Source organism: Ascaphus truei, chromosome 1, assembly GCF_040206685.1.
Source record: "Ascaphus truei isolate aAscTru1 chromosome 1, aAscTru1.hap1, whole genome shotgun sequence".
Taxonomy (NCBI): domain Eukaryota; kingdom Metazoa; phylum Chordata; class Amphibia; order Anura; family Ascaphidae; genus Ascaphus; species Ascaphus truei.
Window position 1 is genome coordinate 499,689,999 of NC_134483.1, and position 17,093 is coordinate 499,707,091.

Below are 17,093 nucleotides of genomic sequence, written 5' to 3' on the forward strand. Positions count from 1 at the left end.
ATATATATATATATATATATATATATATATATATATATACACATATACATATATATATACACACTCACACTCACACTCACTCAGTGTGTGTGTGTGTGTGTGTGTGTGTGTGTGTGTGTGTATATATTATTATACATTCTGAGATGTTATAGAAACGAACACACAACTGATTAAAGGACAAAATTACAATGGCCAAGCAAGGCAAAGGTAAGTAATAATTTACACATAATCCTGCTGTACACGTACAAGAAAGATGTTTGCACTTACTTAGGTGTTTTAATAATTGCATGTGACTAATATGCATATGCAATTCTTACATCAATTAACACACCCAAATGCAATGTTTTGCTGCAAAGTCAATGGCAGCTTCTCTAAACTTAGCAACTGGCTCCTGGTGGACCATTACTGAACAGACGATTACAACATAAATATTTATAACACAATCAATTATGAGTGTTAACATTTCCAAAACTTCACGTGTACAAGAACATAGTTGAAAGTTTGGAAACAACACAGTCTTCAGCATACATACAATAGTAATTAGATAATCTGAAGTCAACAAAACAAGGCCAAAGACATATTTTCTGAATTATAACATTTATTTTTTTTGTTCCTTTTGCGAGCGAGTAACAGGCCTGCTTGTTGTCTCTTGAATTTTCCTTTTTCTTTTGCCACCAACTTTAGGCACAACAGAGCCACTTTGAGTGGCCTCTGGCACTTCACGGGCAGGGCTTGTGGCCAGTGACTGTTCACCTACGGGGCTTGTGGCCAGTGACTCACCTACAGGGCTTGTGGCCAGTGACTCACCTACAGGGCTTTTGGGCAGTGATTCACCTACAGGGCTTTTGGGCAGCGATTCACCTACAGGGCTTTTGGGCAGCGATTCACCTACAGGGCTTTTGGGCAGCGACTCACCTACAGGGCTTTTGGGCAGCGATTCACCTACAGGGCTTTTGGGCAGCGACTCACCTACAGGGCTTTTGGGCAGCGATTCACCTACAGGTCTTTTGGGCAGCGACTCACCTACAGGGCTTTTGGGTAGTGACTGTTCACGGACAGGGCTTGTGCCCAGTGACACATGTGAGCAAGTTGGTAGACACTGCACAAGTGATGGTTGGTCTGTTTCATGTGTGTCTTGTTTTGTTTTTGTCGCCTCCTTTGTAGGTGTCTGCTGCTGAATTTGTACAGATGGCAGCGGTAGGATGTCATCAGGAACCTGCACAGCAATGTCTGCTACTTGACCGGTAACATTTGGGCCTGGTGAATGAATATCAGATGAATGTGGTGAAAACTGACCTGCATGAACAGATCCTGGCTGGGAGGTGTTGAATTGTGGTACATTAGTCATTCTCCAGTAATTAGCTTGTGTTTGCTGAACAACTAATGCTTCGAATGAGGTGTTGATTTTTTGCAACTGTTTAGGCACTTCAATGAAGACTCTGTGGAGATGTGCCAATTGTGATACTGTTTCTTCCTGCAGTCCAATCATCCTTTCCAGCACTGTCATCATGTCTGAATGGCGACGATTTTCTGCGTCCACTATTTTTCCCTCTGAAGCTACAATTGCATCGTATGTGGAAGTTGATGGACGATTTGGCGGTACAACAGTTTCTATTGGCACCTCTTCATGGTCACATGATTGTATTTCAGTCTCTTCTGTGGCGTCATCCTCATCATACTCATCATCCTCATCACCATGATGTTCTAAAAAGAAATGTACACATTATTAAATGGCATGTTAATGTATGCTGTGTTACTATGTAATTGTACTGTGTCCTAAGTAACACCTAACATGTTAGCATACGTTTTATAACCTCATTAAAAACTACCTTGACTTACGAATAATGTTTGGACTCAGTATGAAATATGAATGAATGAAAAGTTGCTCTAAACTCAGAAGTCCTACATGATAATTAACATCACTAACACAATACATGTTGCCTTACACTTAATTTTCACTGACACTAAGTAATCCTATTTAAAGAAGATGTGCAAAACAAATAATGCACATGACAACATAACATATAGAAGAGCACATATTATATGGCCAGCAAATGATACACTCACCTTCTAGTAGTGTTGAGCTGGCTGACCCAGGTGAAGACACTTGTTCCATCTCAGGTGACACATGTCCTCCAGGGGCAACTATATATAACAATAACATAAGTTTTACATTTACATGTGTAAATATTGAACAAACACTTATTGTATGTTCTGTATTTATGATTAACTAACAACATCAGTTCCTTAACCGAAAATGTGTGTGAAAGTGAACATAAATAGTTGTAATAACACTGTACATGCCTGTGTACTTAGAATTTTTGAGTTCCCTAACATACAACATACTATGTTTCTGCAGTAATGCGTGAGGATAAATAGATTAAATGAGTACATAAAAATCATATGTTGTGTAGTGATATCAGTATCATAATGTACATAACTATCATGAGATGACCATTCACAATGGTTATCATGAAGGTGGTCATATTGCAAAAAGTGTTGTTTTTGGTAGAGGATATGTGTGGTACATTAATCGAAGATGTGGCACACCTGAATGTGGCTGTGACTCAACAAGACAACACATGCCGTGTGTGATAATGTGTCTTTCATAGTAGTTCAACTATAGATATGAGTGAACTAATGTGTGACGTACGCTTTGATAAGTAATGAGTTGTTGGGGCATTTAGTAGCTAGAGTTAAGCTTTCAAATGAGTGTGATTAACTTCAGTTGTGCTATTCAGGTTGTAAGAAAGGTATTCCCTTCCCCAAAAAGCCTAATCAGCCACACCTTTCAATGACTTGAAACAGGTGCAAATGGTGTGAACTAAGTTGACCGTGAAATGAGGCTGTAATTAGTGTGTGTGCTGAACCCCACCCCCTCTGTTGAAGTGTATGCTGTGATGAGATATTAATTGCAGCTGCTTTAACACAATGGTAGATGAGCTAAGTAGTCATCTGCAGTGTTTAAGTTATGAAAACAATGACATAACATATGATACGTGTGCCTCATTATGCTGTCTGTATATGACATAAAGCAAAAATGGACCTTTTCATAAGCAACTATAGATGTGTTAGTGCCAGTAATGTTTGTAGGCCGTTACATGCAATTTCTTTGATGCATGCTTAAAATAGGCAGTAATGTCATGTTTGTCGGAGTAAAATCAATAAAATACACAATAATATGATACATATTTCTGTTCTGTACCTGTAGCTACTAATAATTTCTCATGAACATGTGTTACACATGTGTACTACCCTGTTGTTCCCCATCTTCGCCCACCATCAATTGCTTCCACTGCAGCTATGCATTTTGGGAATTCACATGTAAATGAGCACGCAATGGCACGTGCTATATTAGTTACTGCTTTTAGTAGGACTACTACATATATGTCTATTTTGAGATATATATATACAGAATCAGACATATACATATATAGATGCAGGTATGCTTATATTGTGAAGACAGTATAAAAAGCAGTGTAAATATGCAAAATAACTGTAAGCAACGACACGCCTAGTACAGTAATATTTATCACCTGCTGGAAATTGTGACGGATAAATTCCAATGTCACGGTCACCAGCCAAGCCTTCCACGACGACGGTAAGTAATTTTGGCCGAAGCAGCTCCTCCAATGGAGTCAATATGAGACGTTGTGGTGTGGGCCCACCTCCAGTGCCAGTAGCATGCACGCGTTGGTCTTGTATTTTCTTTTTCAATTTGGACCTAATATCATCAAATCTTTTCCGACAATGATACTTGTCCCTGACACTATTCCCACAGGCATTGACACCAATGACTATTGTGTCCCACATTTCTTTTTTGCTTGCTGCACTTGTCCGCCCTTGAAAAACATATAAAAGATATGAGGTAAATGAATAATAATATAAGCACCAGTTTCCTACACTGCTAGCTGTTCCAAGAGATAGCAAACATGCTGTTTTATGTGTAATATGTGCAGCACATGAGCATTCACTACTAAACCTATACATGTAAGCAAGGTTGCATTCATATTGTATGCAGTTCTGGCAAATTGACCGCCTGTGTTTATTTGTCCTTGTAAGGCATGATAAAAAGCTGTGTTTCCACACTAATGAACATAGAAAGATATTGTGTACCCATATTTGCATATGAACAAAACTCAGATGACCTAGGATCACATGTATTTGAATAATAAATGTAAAGTTACACTTACCTACTAAATGTCCATAGAGACTGTCATAGTGCTCCAGAATGCCAGTGACAAGAGCCCTATTTTCCTGGTCATTGAAGCGAGGATTACGTGGCTTCTCCACACGTTTTTTCCGAGCAGGTTTAGGGTCAGAGCTTGGCTGGTGCTGACTGGACTCTCCTTCTTCCAATGGAAGAGCCTCCAAAAGCTGGCCACCAGCAAGCACGCCACCACCAGACACCCCATCAGCAACTGCGCCACCAGCAGCACTCCCAGCACCAGCACTCCCACTCCTAGCACCAGCACTCACACTCCTAGCACCAGCACTCACACTCCTAGCACCAGCACTCACACTCCTAGCACCAGCACTCCCAGCACCAGCACTCCCACTCACAGCAACAGCACTCCCACTCCCAGCACCAGCACTCCCACTCACAGCAACAGCACTCCCACTCCCAACAACAGCACTCCCACTCCCAACAACAGCACTCCCACTCCCAGCAACACCACTCGCAGCACCAGCACTCCCACTCCCAACAACAGCACTCCCACTCCCAGCAACACCACTCGGTGCACCAGCAACATCACTCCCCTGAACAGAACGTTCACTCCGACGCGTACTCCCAAAATAGTGGGGGGATTTTGAGCAACGCGTTTCGCCCTATGGGCTTCCTCAGGCTCAGGCTAACTACGGAGCCTGAGGAAGCCCATAGGGCAAAACGCGTTGCTCAAAATCCCCCCACTATTTTGATCCTTTGCGGCCACCGTCGGGAGCAGGAACAGGGAAGTACAGAGCTCCATCCGGACGCGGAGCGAGCGGCTGTAGCACCACGAGACTGCTAAACATCCCAGAGACAGGCCTCCCACCCCTTCCCTTACCGCAGCTCAAGAGTTGAGCAAGCGGAGGGTTTGTCACATACCCCTGTTTTTATTATTTTATTTGTTCATTTGTCTACTACTTCAATAAAGTTTCTGCCTGGTACCTTGGACTTATATCCTCATTTACCTACCTGGGAGCCAGAAATCCAGGACAGGAGTGGTTAGAATTTCTCCAGCACAGGACAGCAGGACCAATTCAAGATACCTTTCCAAGTGTGCACTCACACTTGGCCGTGTGAGTAACAATACTTTATATTTATTATTATAATAATCATCATTCACTTGCCACTTGGAACAGTGGGACTAACCCTGGGAGTCAAAAGATACCCTAGCCCTTGAGTACACCCACACATGTCCGTGTGAGTGTTTGATTATTCACCGTCTACCTTATAGATCACCCCCACTTAGATTGTTCTCATTGCATGTTATCTCATTGTCGCTCAACCTGTGTTCTTTAATTCCGAGGGTAACAACAAATACCAGAAACAGAAAAACCAGCCCGGACGAGAGGTGGAGTACTCCAGAACAAAACAGGCGAATCCACACCAACGAAGAAGAAAAAGCACAGACGAGATCCTTAAAGAAAAGAACATAGGACGTAAATATACCTTGATGCACATGCATTTGCACAAGGCCGTGTGAGTGTTTGAGACTTTATATAGATTCACATCACCCACACCAGCAGTTCAGAGTCTCACATACCTGAATTCAGATTATACACCATTCCACCTGTGCTCCCCCATCCCCCTTTTTCTGTCTCCTCTAGCTTTGAAGGATCCTGGGTAGATCCTCCTTTGGGGTTTGAGTCGCAGGAGGAACAGCAACAGAGGGACACTTTGCCCACTCTCAAGGTGGATAGTATACCCCAATCTAACTCCAATTTAGTTCCAGGTAGCGCCCGGGTTTCTCTGTTCTATTCACGGTAGGAGATGTGGAACTGAAATCTTGCAAAGAAGAGAGCCCACCTGGCTTGTCGCGCAGACAGTCTCTTTGCGGATCGAATGAATTCTAAGTTCCTGTGATCCGTAAAGACCGTAATTGGGTGATTGCCCCCCTCCAGTAGATGTCTCCACTCAGAGAATGCAGCTTTTATAGCCAAGAGTTCTTTGTTTCCGATGTCATAAATTCGTTCAGCTGTTGACATTTGGAATGAATAAAAGGCACATGGATGAAGGAGCATCTTGGGTCCAATTCTTTGTGACAGAATGGCACCAACAGCGGAGTCGGATGCATCCACTTCCAAGATGAATGGTAATTCTGGATTTGGATGGATGAGGATAGGGGCAGATGTGAAGAGTGACTTCAATTGTTCGAATGCCGCATCCGCTTCAGGAGACCATTTGAAGGGGAATTCCTTCTGTGTGAGTTGGGTGATTGGGGCAATAATGCCAGAGAAATTTTTAATAAAACGTCTATAGAAATTGGCAAAACCCACAAATCTCTGAATGTCCTTTTCATTCCGAGGGATTGGCCATTCCACCACGGCTTGAATCTTGCCTGGGTCCATACTCAAACCCTCGGGAGAGATGATGTAACCGAGAAATTGCATGCTGGTTTTTTCGAATTCGCATTTTTCTAACTTGATGTATAATTTGTACTTACGGAGACGCTCAAGGACAATTCGGACATGTCTCTGGTGATCCATGATGTTATCTGAGAAGACTAGGATGTCATCCAGGTATGCCACTACGAATTGGTCCAATAACTCTCGGAGGACATCATTGATTAAATGCTGGAAGGTAGCAGGGACATTACAGAGTCCGAAAGGCATCACCAGATATTCATAGTGCCCATAACGGGTTCGGAAGGCTGTTTTCCATTCGTCACCAGGTCGAATGCGGACTAAATTATACGCTCCTCTGAGATCTAATTTGGTAAAGATTTTGGCTGACCGAATTATTTCCAATAGTTCAGGAATCAGAGGTAATGGGTACCTATTCTTCACCGTTGTCTTATTTAGTTCCCGATAGTCAATGCAGGGGCGTAGAGAACCGTCTTTCTTTCCCACAAAGAAGAGCGCAGCGCCTGCTGGAGAAGTAGAGGGTCGGATAAAACCCTTTGATAGGTTCTCCTGTAGGTAGTCATTGAGGACCTTCAATTCCGGCACTGAGAGGGAATAAATTCTTCCAAACGGAATAGCAGCACCCGGTAATAATTCAATGGGACAGTCATAAGAGCGATGTGGGGGAAGCGTATCCGCGTTCTTCTTGTCACACAAATCTAAAAACTCAGAGTAAGGAGCCGGCAGAAGATTTTTTTGAGACGAGGAAATCTTATGTATTCCTACACACTCTGGTATAGGAGTTTTAGGTAGACAGGCTAGCTGACAGTGCTCCGAGGGAAACGTGAGTGTCTTGGTCTTCCAGTCAATTAGTGGGTTATGGATCATGAGCCATGGAATTCCCAAAATCACTGGAAACAAAGGTGATGGAATGAGACCAAATGAAATCTTCTCCTGGTGATTGGGCTCCATGATTAGTGTTAAGTTACTGGTTTCATGGGTAACAGGTCCAGAGCTCAAGGGAGAACCGTCAACGACTTCCATCCTTTCTGGCCATTCCTTGGCTACAAATGATACCGAATTGTTCTTGGCGAATTCTATGTCCATAAAATTCCCTGCCGCCCCTGAGTCGACCATTACTGTGGTTGAAAAACGATGTGTTCCTTCCTCGATGATAATAGGAACCAGGAGGTGAGGGTGTAGCGAAGGAGGGTTATTTTTCCTTTGAGAAGCAGAGAGAACAGTTTTTGAAATAGCATGCAGCTGATTTCTTCTAGGGCTCTGGAAAGAAGACCGCCTGGACTTGTTTGGGAAATCAGCGAGATAGTGCCCATCATTTCCGCAATATAAAAAGAGATCTTCTGTTCAGCGTCTATTCCTTTCCCCGGTTGAGATGGGTCCCCGCAGTGTATTTACTTGCATCGGCTCCTCCTCAGTCTCCCTGGAACGTCTTGGGGTACTGACATCTCTAAACCCGGGGTTGCTTGGCATGAACCCCTGTCTCTCCAATCGTCTTTCCGTAAGCCTGCGATCAATTTGGATGCATAAACGGACAAAGTCCTGAAATCTCTCTGGGGTCTCCACCCGGGCTAGTTCGTCTTTAACTTGCTCCGAGAGACCCTGCCGAAAATGATATTTCTGCGCGGCCTCATTCCACTCAGTATCGTTAACCCATCTGCGGAATTCAGCAGCGTACTCAGCTGCCGAGCGTCTTCCTTGACGAAGATTGTTCAGAGTTGCCTCAGCGGTTGCACTACGATTTGGGTCATCAAAAATAAGACTCATGGCATCGATGAACTCCTCCAGGTCCCTTAGTAGTGGGCTATCCTGTTCTAACATAGGGGAGACCCAAGCAAGGGCCTCATTCTTGAGCAGGGTTATGATCAGTCCAACCTGGGCTTCGTTGGTTTTATAGATGGTAAGCTGAAGCTTGAACACATGTCTGCATTGATTAAGGAAATCCCGAAAAGATTGTCTTTTTCCTCCAATTTTTTCCGGAAGGGTTACACGGGGCGCGGTTTGCACAGTCAGAGTCTTTTGAACAGATGCGGTGATTAAAGCTACACGTAGTTCGCGGTTTTCAGCTTCTGCGGCGGCAGCTCATTCCTCTGAGCGGAGGGCACATCCTTCCGCGCGGACGACACATTCTTCCCAGCGGGCATCAAGTTCTACCTGGCGGGCATCCCATTCTTTCCGGAGGGTATCCTGTTCTTCCACGTGACCAAGACGTTTGATAAGGTGTCCTTGTTGTTCTTGGAAACCAACCATGATACGTTGTAAGTCCTGCAGTGTCCGAGCCTGGGCCAGGTCTGTTCCGGCGGAATCCATGGTAGGGCCTGTTTATTCTGTCAAGGATTGGACTTCGGCTGAAGTGGATCCCAGTGGCAGGAACAGCAGGGAGCGAAGTCAGGAAACAAGCAGGGGTCCGAGGCAGGCGGCAGGTAGCGAAGTCAGGAAACAAGCAGGGGTCCGAGGCAGGCGGCAGGTAGCGAAGTCAGGAAACAAGCAGGGGTCCGAGGCAGGCGGCAGGTAGCGAAGTCAGGAAACAAGCAGAGGACGGCAACGAGGAAACTGGAACAGGATGATAGCAATAGCTAGCACAGCAGTAAACACAGGAACCTTGCAGAAGCTAAGGAACCAGTATAAACAGGCAAAGAGGAACAGGAAAGGGAGGTTAATATAGGCAGGCTGAGAGGTGGAGCCCAGGTGCAGAGGTATCAGGTATCAGAGTCTGGAATGTTCCTTAGTTTAGCAGCAGCACTCCCGGTGGGCAAGTATAGGTACTGCAGGCTAGAACCAGACATTGAGAGTGGCAGCAGTCCCGGTGGCCAAGCATGGGAACAGCAGGCTAGAGAATATGACACTGCCCCATACTGTTTGTCAAAGCACTTCTGTGCTGGCACATCATGTGCATGATGACCCGGTGGTTGAGCTGAGCAGCTTGATAATGCCATTGAGTTGCTGGCTCCCATCGGTGTGCTGCTTCCTCCATGCGGTGAGAGTTGACCTCCCTTTCATGTGCCTCTGTGTATCCAGGACACCGAATCCTGCTCTCTGTATTTCAAGCAGCGCAACCTGCTATTACATCAGCAAGACATGAGTGGGGTTGGGTCGGTATCTTTGCTGCAGCCGGAGTGGAAGCACGGGCAGCGGCGGGTGCAGCTGGCAGGGCTGCCGAGAGGGAGTGACAGCTGGGACTGCTGTCCCGGACCAAGACAGTCAAGGGGCCCGGCCTTCCTTCCGGCAACACATAGATTCCTCTCTGCAGGCAAGCTAGGCCCTCCATTTTTTCTCTCCCCTCCTGCAGGAAAGAAGTGCCCTCCCCTTTCCATGCTGCCGCCCCCCTCCCCTCTCTCCTGCAGGACTGCAGGTCCCACCCCTTCTCTCGGCACCACCTATCTTTCCCTCCCTCCGCAGTGTAACGGGTGTGCTTGCCACAAACCCGGTCCATGAGGCAGAAGTGTGAATAGGTAAACCATGACCTGAGACCACGAAGCTGGGTCCGGATTGCGGATTCTGTCATTGTGGGTAGCCAGGTCGGGGTTGGAGAAGGCAGGGTAAACGTTATCCAGTCTGGGGTTAAGGCAGGTGGCACAGGATCGAAGGTCAAGATCACAGGCCGGGGTGAGTACCAGGAAGGCTTCAGCAAAAAGCTTCAGTGTAGGGCTTCAGCGTAGGCGCTTCAGCGCAAGGGAAGGTCTCCGGAACAGAGCAGCTACAGTGCAGGGGATCCAGTGTAGATTCTCCAGCATGGGAGATCCTCAGGAACAAGGGAACAAGGTGACTGGAAGCTTCAGCAAAGGGTTTCAGCACACAAAGGCCAAGCGAGCCAAGCAGGGTTGCAGGGCACAGATGCAGGGCAGGAAGGGATGAAGGCCTCTGGAAGCAGGGTAGGCAGACAGGCCACAGGAACCAAGAAGCTTTAGTGCCGGAGATCCAGCACTACAGCACAAGAATGAAAAGACCCAAGGTAGGCCAAACAGAGATGCTTGTAGCAAGCACAGGTTACCAGGAATACAGCGATTTCAGAATTATGCTCAGCTACTTCCTGATGGAAGGGCTAAACCTAAATAGCACGGCAGCCACTATGGGCAGCGCTGAATATAAGGCAGAATGAAGCAGACTGCAGTGTTAGTCCAGAACCAATTGCCCAGTACAGGGAGGGATTTTTCTGGAAGCTCTATAGCCCTGTAAGGGTGAGTTCCAGCCAAAGCCAGGAGCGGAACCCTTACACGAGGGCCTGCTGGGCTCTGCCTTGTACTGGCCATGCTGCTCCAGCAGGCTCATATAAGGATCCCAGGTAATCTCACATGCCCAAGCCCCCTTTATACAACCCTTCCAGGCAGTGCGTGTCACTATGTGTGGGTGGGTGTCACTGTGTCTGTGTGGGCCTATATTGGGGAAGGAGGTTATTGAGTGTGGGGAGAAATACATGGGGGTGGGAGAGGTGGGGGTGTAAGAGAGAAGGGGGAAGGAAGTGGTGATGGGGGAGTGTAAGTGGGGGGTGAGAGCAAAGAGGTGTGTAAGAAGGGGGAGTGTAAGAGAAAACGGAGGTGGGGGGCTCTCGCAAGGTCCCCAACATGTGGATGGGGGGCTTGGTGGAAAGGTTAGTCCTGGGCCCAAAGAAACCTGTCTGCAGCCTTGGCAGCTGGTACAGCTGGGGGTTGGGAGCTATGGGTACATCTGAGGGTTAAGCTACTGGGGCAGCTACAGGTGCAGCTATGTAACGGGGCAAGGTTCAGGTGCATTGGGGGGGCTGCCATGGGTGCAGTTGGGACAGCTGGAAAAGAAGCTGTCACCTCCTCAGTCACATCCATGAGGAAGAGGGACACGGTATCCTCCTCAACAAGGGCCCCCCCACAGTCACTGGACGTCTGCATGATGTTCCTGAAAAAAAAAAATACATGATTTCATCAAATACATTCATACAGAACGTAGGTACATGTAAGCACATATGGATAGATTTGCTTTTACCTACACTGGCGACACACTTTATTCGAGCTCGGCTAGTCCCACGAATTCGGGTATACCCGGGTGTATTGAGGTTTGTGACTGTTTTCTGCCCGAGTGCATTGCGTTATTTTCCAGGCAGGGATTGAAGCATTTTATTCCCGCTGGCTGCAATACTGCACAGTATATATATATATATATACTGCATTACAATTCATGAATTTATGCCATCTGGTAGACACGCGAAGCATTGCAGCCTATTAAATCCTAATCATTATCATTTAACAGATCAGCCGCCCGTCAGCCAGACATGAACCCAGGCTGGGAAGGCAAATGCAACGGGGCTTGTCAGAGGTGAGGAGCGGCGCATTCCAGGTATCTGCCAGGTACATACTGGGTATTTGCTCGAATAAAGTGTGTCGCAGCAGTAACAGCAATTTTTTAACATGTATCTTTATTTCTGTAACATTTTACCAGAACAATAAAAAGATCCCACATACTGTTGCTAAACTTTTGAAGGACTTTACTCCCATGCTCTTGAATGAGAGCTGTTCAGTTTATCACCCGTTTGTGGAGCAATAACATGTTGCTCTGGGAACTAAGTTATGTTAAGTATTTTACAAGTGACTATTTCAAAGATGTATGCAATGGCTAACACCAAAAGTCTGAAATGCATTTATACAAGAATATGATTTGAGGGACACCGATAGATAGGTAAAGCATTGGGATGAACATCATTAGAAGAAAGAGCAACAAGACTAGATGCTGATGCTGATTATTAAAAGAAAATTGCTACTGTAGATACATTGGACATTTAGATACCTTTTATAAGATGATTAATCAGGCATTTTTTTTAGATACTGAGACTCTTTAAGTGTTGCTTATGTAACGGGTATTCCACCCCACCCAATCGCTTATATGGTGTGGGTGAGTAGAACATGCGGTGTTACCGGTGTGGTGCGTATACCTGCAGGCTTACAGGAGGTCTGAGCCTCCGCTAGTGAGAGCCTGGGGTGAATCCTCTGGAACGTATCTTCTTTCAGCGCCTCCACCTATGTAGGATTCTATGGGAATGTAGAATGATCCTACATAGGAACCCACTCAGAAACCACACACACAGTGATTATATAAGTAAGGACTTTACTAACATATAATAATAACCTGTGTCCCTCTCATGAGGAGACACTGACAGTGACGTCTCGCAGGACGATTCCCCGACACCAGGTGATCCCACCCAGTGTCCCAAGAACCCCACCCAATGTCCCGTACTCCTACAGAGATAGTCAATGGGTGATAGTCAATGGGTCACTAAGAACCTCTAGGCCTGTTGGTGCACATATGATGGTATAATACCTGCCGAGCACTCCGGTGCTCGGGTCAGCAACAATCTTCTCAAAGGATCAGTCGGGCGATGCCTCCTCCTGATCCTCCAACCGCCTCCTTGTACGTGGACCGCTAGAGCGGTCCCACTCCGGAACAGTCTATGTGGACCCCAACGTGGGTCCAACTGCTTCACGGGAACAGCGATACTTCTCTGTGTCCCTACCTACATAAGGGGCACGTGCTGCACTATAGGCCGTCCCTATAATACAGAAACCTATGGTGGCTTGGGATACTCCTATGGCCTAAAGGGTTAGGACCTGTCCCACTCCCCTAACTACCCACGTCCCTAAGCCTCTCTAACGCTAACAGCCAACGTGCTGCACAACAAGGTGCCTGCCTGTCAGACCTCACAGCACTGCCCGCTGTGACTCTGACAAGGCAGCACTCCAAACTAGGGGCCGCGTCCCTATCTAGGACCTCCCTAAGCAATTACCCACTCAACTAGTGGCGAGTTGGGGCCTACCTGGGGTGTAGGTACCTATATGGGGCAGAAGCTGCACTCGCTCCCCGCACCCTTCCTTCCCTACAGCTCCCTGACTCCAACTCTCTGTCACCTTCCTTTCCCAGCTCCCACTAATGTAAGTGACAGGGTCCCTAACCTGAGGGCTGCCCCTGGCAACACTCACCTTACTGGGGAGCTGAGCTATCTTGGACCAAGGGGGTGCTGGCCTAATACAGGGGAGTCCCTCTCTCCTGCACCCTACCTCCTTCCCTTGTCTGTTCCTTCCTCTGACCTTGCTCTAACTGACTCACGCAGCTCTCTGCCCGCGAAATGTATCCAATTCCTCTTAGACTCTTGGCCCTCATTGGCCACACTGTACCACCTGGTGTGCCTGGCCCTAAGCCTCATGGGAATTGTAGTCCCGAGGCCCTTACAATAACATTGGGGCTGCGTGCGCTCCTCCCCTCTGCCTATACTAACCCCTTAATGGCCGTCACAACCTCTCACTAACTATCCCTACTCTCGTGCGACTCTCCTGCACTTTCCCTGCCCTCACGCAACTGTTCCCTGCCTCTCGCAGCCTCCCTACGCATGCGCGAGCTATCGGGGCCGCCTGGGACCTACTGCGCATGCGCGAACCGAAGCGCAATGGCGGCGCCCTATCCGCCCGGCTCCGGGAGTGCCGGGAGCCCTGAGACGCGCGTGCGGCCTTGGCAACCGGCCGCACGCGTCCCCGGCAACCCCCGAGCCGGGACCTAACCGCCCTCTCCCCTGCCATCGCCGGATGGAGCCACCATTGGACGCGGCGTCCCCCGCGATCGGCAGTCAGGTGAGGGGGGTGCTGGAGTGCTGGGGAGACCTGGCTACACTTATGTAGCCCTTTTTCTGACGCACCCAAAAAGAGACTACGGGTAACTGCACGCACCTGTGACTTCAGGAGATCTGAGTCTCTGCTAGCTGGGAGCCTGGGGTAACACTTATAGCGCAGGCCTCCACTTACCCAGGATCCCTGTGATGTGAGATTCCCCTGGGCAAGAAACATATACATACACATATGATTTTAACTGGTTTACTGTAACGCAATAATACCTTATCACTTTATCATATCAATTCACGCACAACATATAACCTTTTGATAATGAACCGTGGCAATAACATATATCACATTACTTATAACACTATCCTTGGCAGCAAGGCCTAACACCCTAATAACTGGTACCGTCCTTATAACGGTAGTGGCTCAGCCACGCTCCTAATGAGTACTGTCTCTGTCCTGCCACCGCGTGCTCCAGACCGTGTCCATGTATGGTACTATATTTGTATAGGCTCAGTCCTTTGGCCACTTCACTAGTGGCCCCAAAGAGTTACGCCTAAGGCGGGATCAGCGCCTGTTGACCGGTGTTGGTGCACTTGATGTAAATAATACCTTCCGGTCACGGAGCCTTCAGCTTCAAAAAGTATCCGTCGATCCGACACGTGGCCTCCAGATATCACGGTGTCCAGCCGTCTGATCCCAGATGACTGCAACCGCCGCAACTCTGTGCTTTGTCCCTAACCTCTACTCAGTAAGGGGTGATGCTCGCTACCACTATGGGATGTCCCTGCAGCACTGCAACCTACTGTATGGTGACTTCAGGGATTCTCCCAGGGGCCTGCGGGGAATAACTGTCCTATGCAGGCAGTCCCTGACCCTCTGCACCCACACTACCTCTTTCTTCACCTCCCGGATCCCCTCTCACTAGCTTCTCTGCTTAACCTGCGACAGCTGCACTGTACACAACCCTGTGTCCTTCTTGTCAGCGCACACAGCACTGACAGCTGTGTCACTGACAATACTACACCCATACACTCACCTAAGGGCAGGGTCCCTACCTTAGGGGCCTTCCCTCAGCACCTACCAACTACCCTAATAGGGATTGGGGCCTGCCTGGGACCTGGGGATTACCTTACCTGGTGTAGGAGCCACTTGCTCCCTACACCCTGCCTCCCCCTTTCTGCTCCCAGCTCCAACTGACTCGCTCCTAAGCCCACGAAAAGTATCAATCTGCTCTCTCAGTAACCTTGCACTCCCATTGGCCGCCCTGTAGCACCTGGGGTACCTGGCCCTAAGCCTCATGGGAACTGTAGTCCCGTGGAGGCTGCTTTTGCCTTGGGGCCGCGTGCGCAATTCTCCTGTGCATGCGCGACTCCCTAATGGCCACCGCAACTCCCTAGCTTCTCCCGCGCATGCGCAATCATGGAGCATGCGCGTGCAACTATAATGGTGGCCCCCGCTAGCCGGGTGCGTTGCAGAGCCTCGGAGTGCTCCCTGCTCCGGCCCCCACCTTCTCGGCATGCCGGCGGGTCCGTCTCTGCCTCCGGCGGCACCCGCGACCGCTTGGCACGCAAGGGGGGGGGGGGCACATTTAAACTACTGTTCTTGTAATTAGTGAGCAGCTATATGGTCCTTAAATAGGCAAAGGATCACTTTATACTGATTGATCCCTTAATGCAACATGGAAGGCATGGTATGTTGTAATTTTATATGGGCACACATGTAAGCATGTCACATACGTTATTTAGCTAAGTGCTCATCACATGTGTGAGTACACTACAAAAAAGACAGTAATGTTTGTTCTGATGTTTAAGTTTGTGCTTAAAGTGACATGTACAGTATGCATGAGATTGAAATCTAGTGTATTATATATGTATTATATATGTACTATATTGTGACTTACCAGCTCTCACTGCATTCTGAGAGTCCACAAGGCCAGGTAGCCACCTCCCAGATAGTGGGACTATCATGGAGCTGAGACGCTTGTCCATATGGGTCAGGTGCAATAGGTCAGGTGGTCCCCTTTAGTCTTCCGTGCTTGAGCTGCTTGGTCAGACAACTTATTTTTTATGTACCTTTACTTTCTTTATGGGAGTGTCCAAAGCATACAGGAAAGCACTTGAGCACTCGGGTCACGCTTCTTACCTATCCTATACTAGTCATATACTGTAGCAATCCACAAAATCCACAGAAAATGAGCACATACATATGACATAGCTACTACATAAAGGGGCCTCTAGAGTGCCAGACCTTATGACAAGGTAGCTACTATAAGTAATGAGGAACTCAAATTGTTACGTTCTAGGAGTTCTATATAGCATATAAAAACAGTTTACCTGATATTGACATTATTGTGTGGATTCAATCAATTTAGTGTGATGAGGCACCTCAGACATCAGCATTAAATATAAGAAATGTTACTAGGAATATTTTTATATATGATACAAATTGCCCAGGAAATTGCTTGCACTATGTCAAGGTGAAAACTATATCCGTTTGAAAAATGTCACTGTACTGTAAGTTTCAAAATACCTAGTATGAGTTGGTAGTCTGAATGATGAGATGTAGTGGCATTAAATAAAGATAAAGAACACATTATGTAAAGGATACAGTATTTCCATATGATGCAGTATCTTTGCATGCATTTATCAAAAGACATCTGGCATTTAAAACAATTATACAAACTATCTGGTTTTATTATGTATGTATGTATTTCTTTATTTATATAGCCCCATTAGTGTACAGAGCGCTTAGTACTACACGTGACAATCATATAAATAACAAATAATACATATTACAGATCATGGGAATAAGTGCTTCAGACATAAAAGTAACATTCCCCACATCCCTCTCTCTCACCTCCCCCACATCCCTCTCTCCCCCGTTCCCCTTTGCCTCTCTCTCCTCCGCCCACCTCTCTCTCCCCTCACCATTCTCTCTCCCCACCCCTCTCCT

General features: G+C 47.2%; 1 protein-coding gene across 1 annotated transcript in view; it reads right to left on the reverse strand.

Moving 5' to 3' along the window:
• Positions 1-598: 598 nt before the first annotated feature.
• Positions 599-17,093, reverse strand: part of LOC142504012 (uncharacterized) — a 28,417-nt gene continuing 11,922 nt past the window's right edge. Inside the window, exons 2-6 of the mRNA XM_075617136.1 lie at positions 6,261-7,171; positions 5,970-6,182; positions 5,529-5,624; positions 2,068-2,145; positions 599-1,704 (exon numbers count right to left, since the gene is read on the reverse strand). Coding sequence (XP_075473251.1) covers positions 599-1,704; positions 2,068-2,145; positions 5,529-5,624; positions 5,970-6,182; positions 6,261-7,171 — 2,404 coding nt within the window. The remainder of the gene's footprint in view (positions 1,705-2,067; positions 2,146-5,528; positions 5,625-5,969; positions 6,183-6,260; positions 7,172-17,093) is intronic.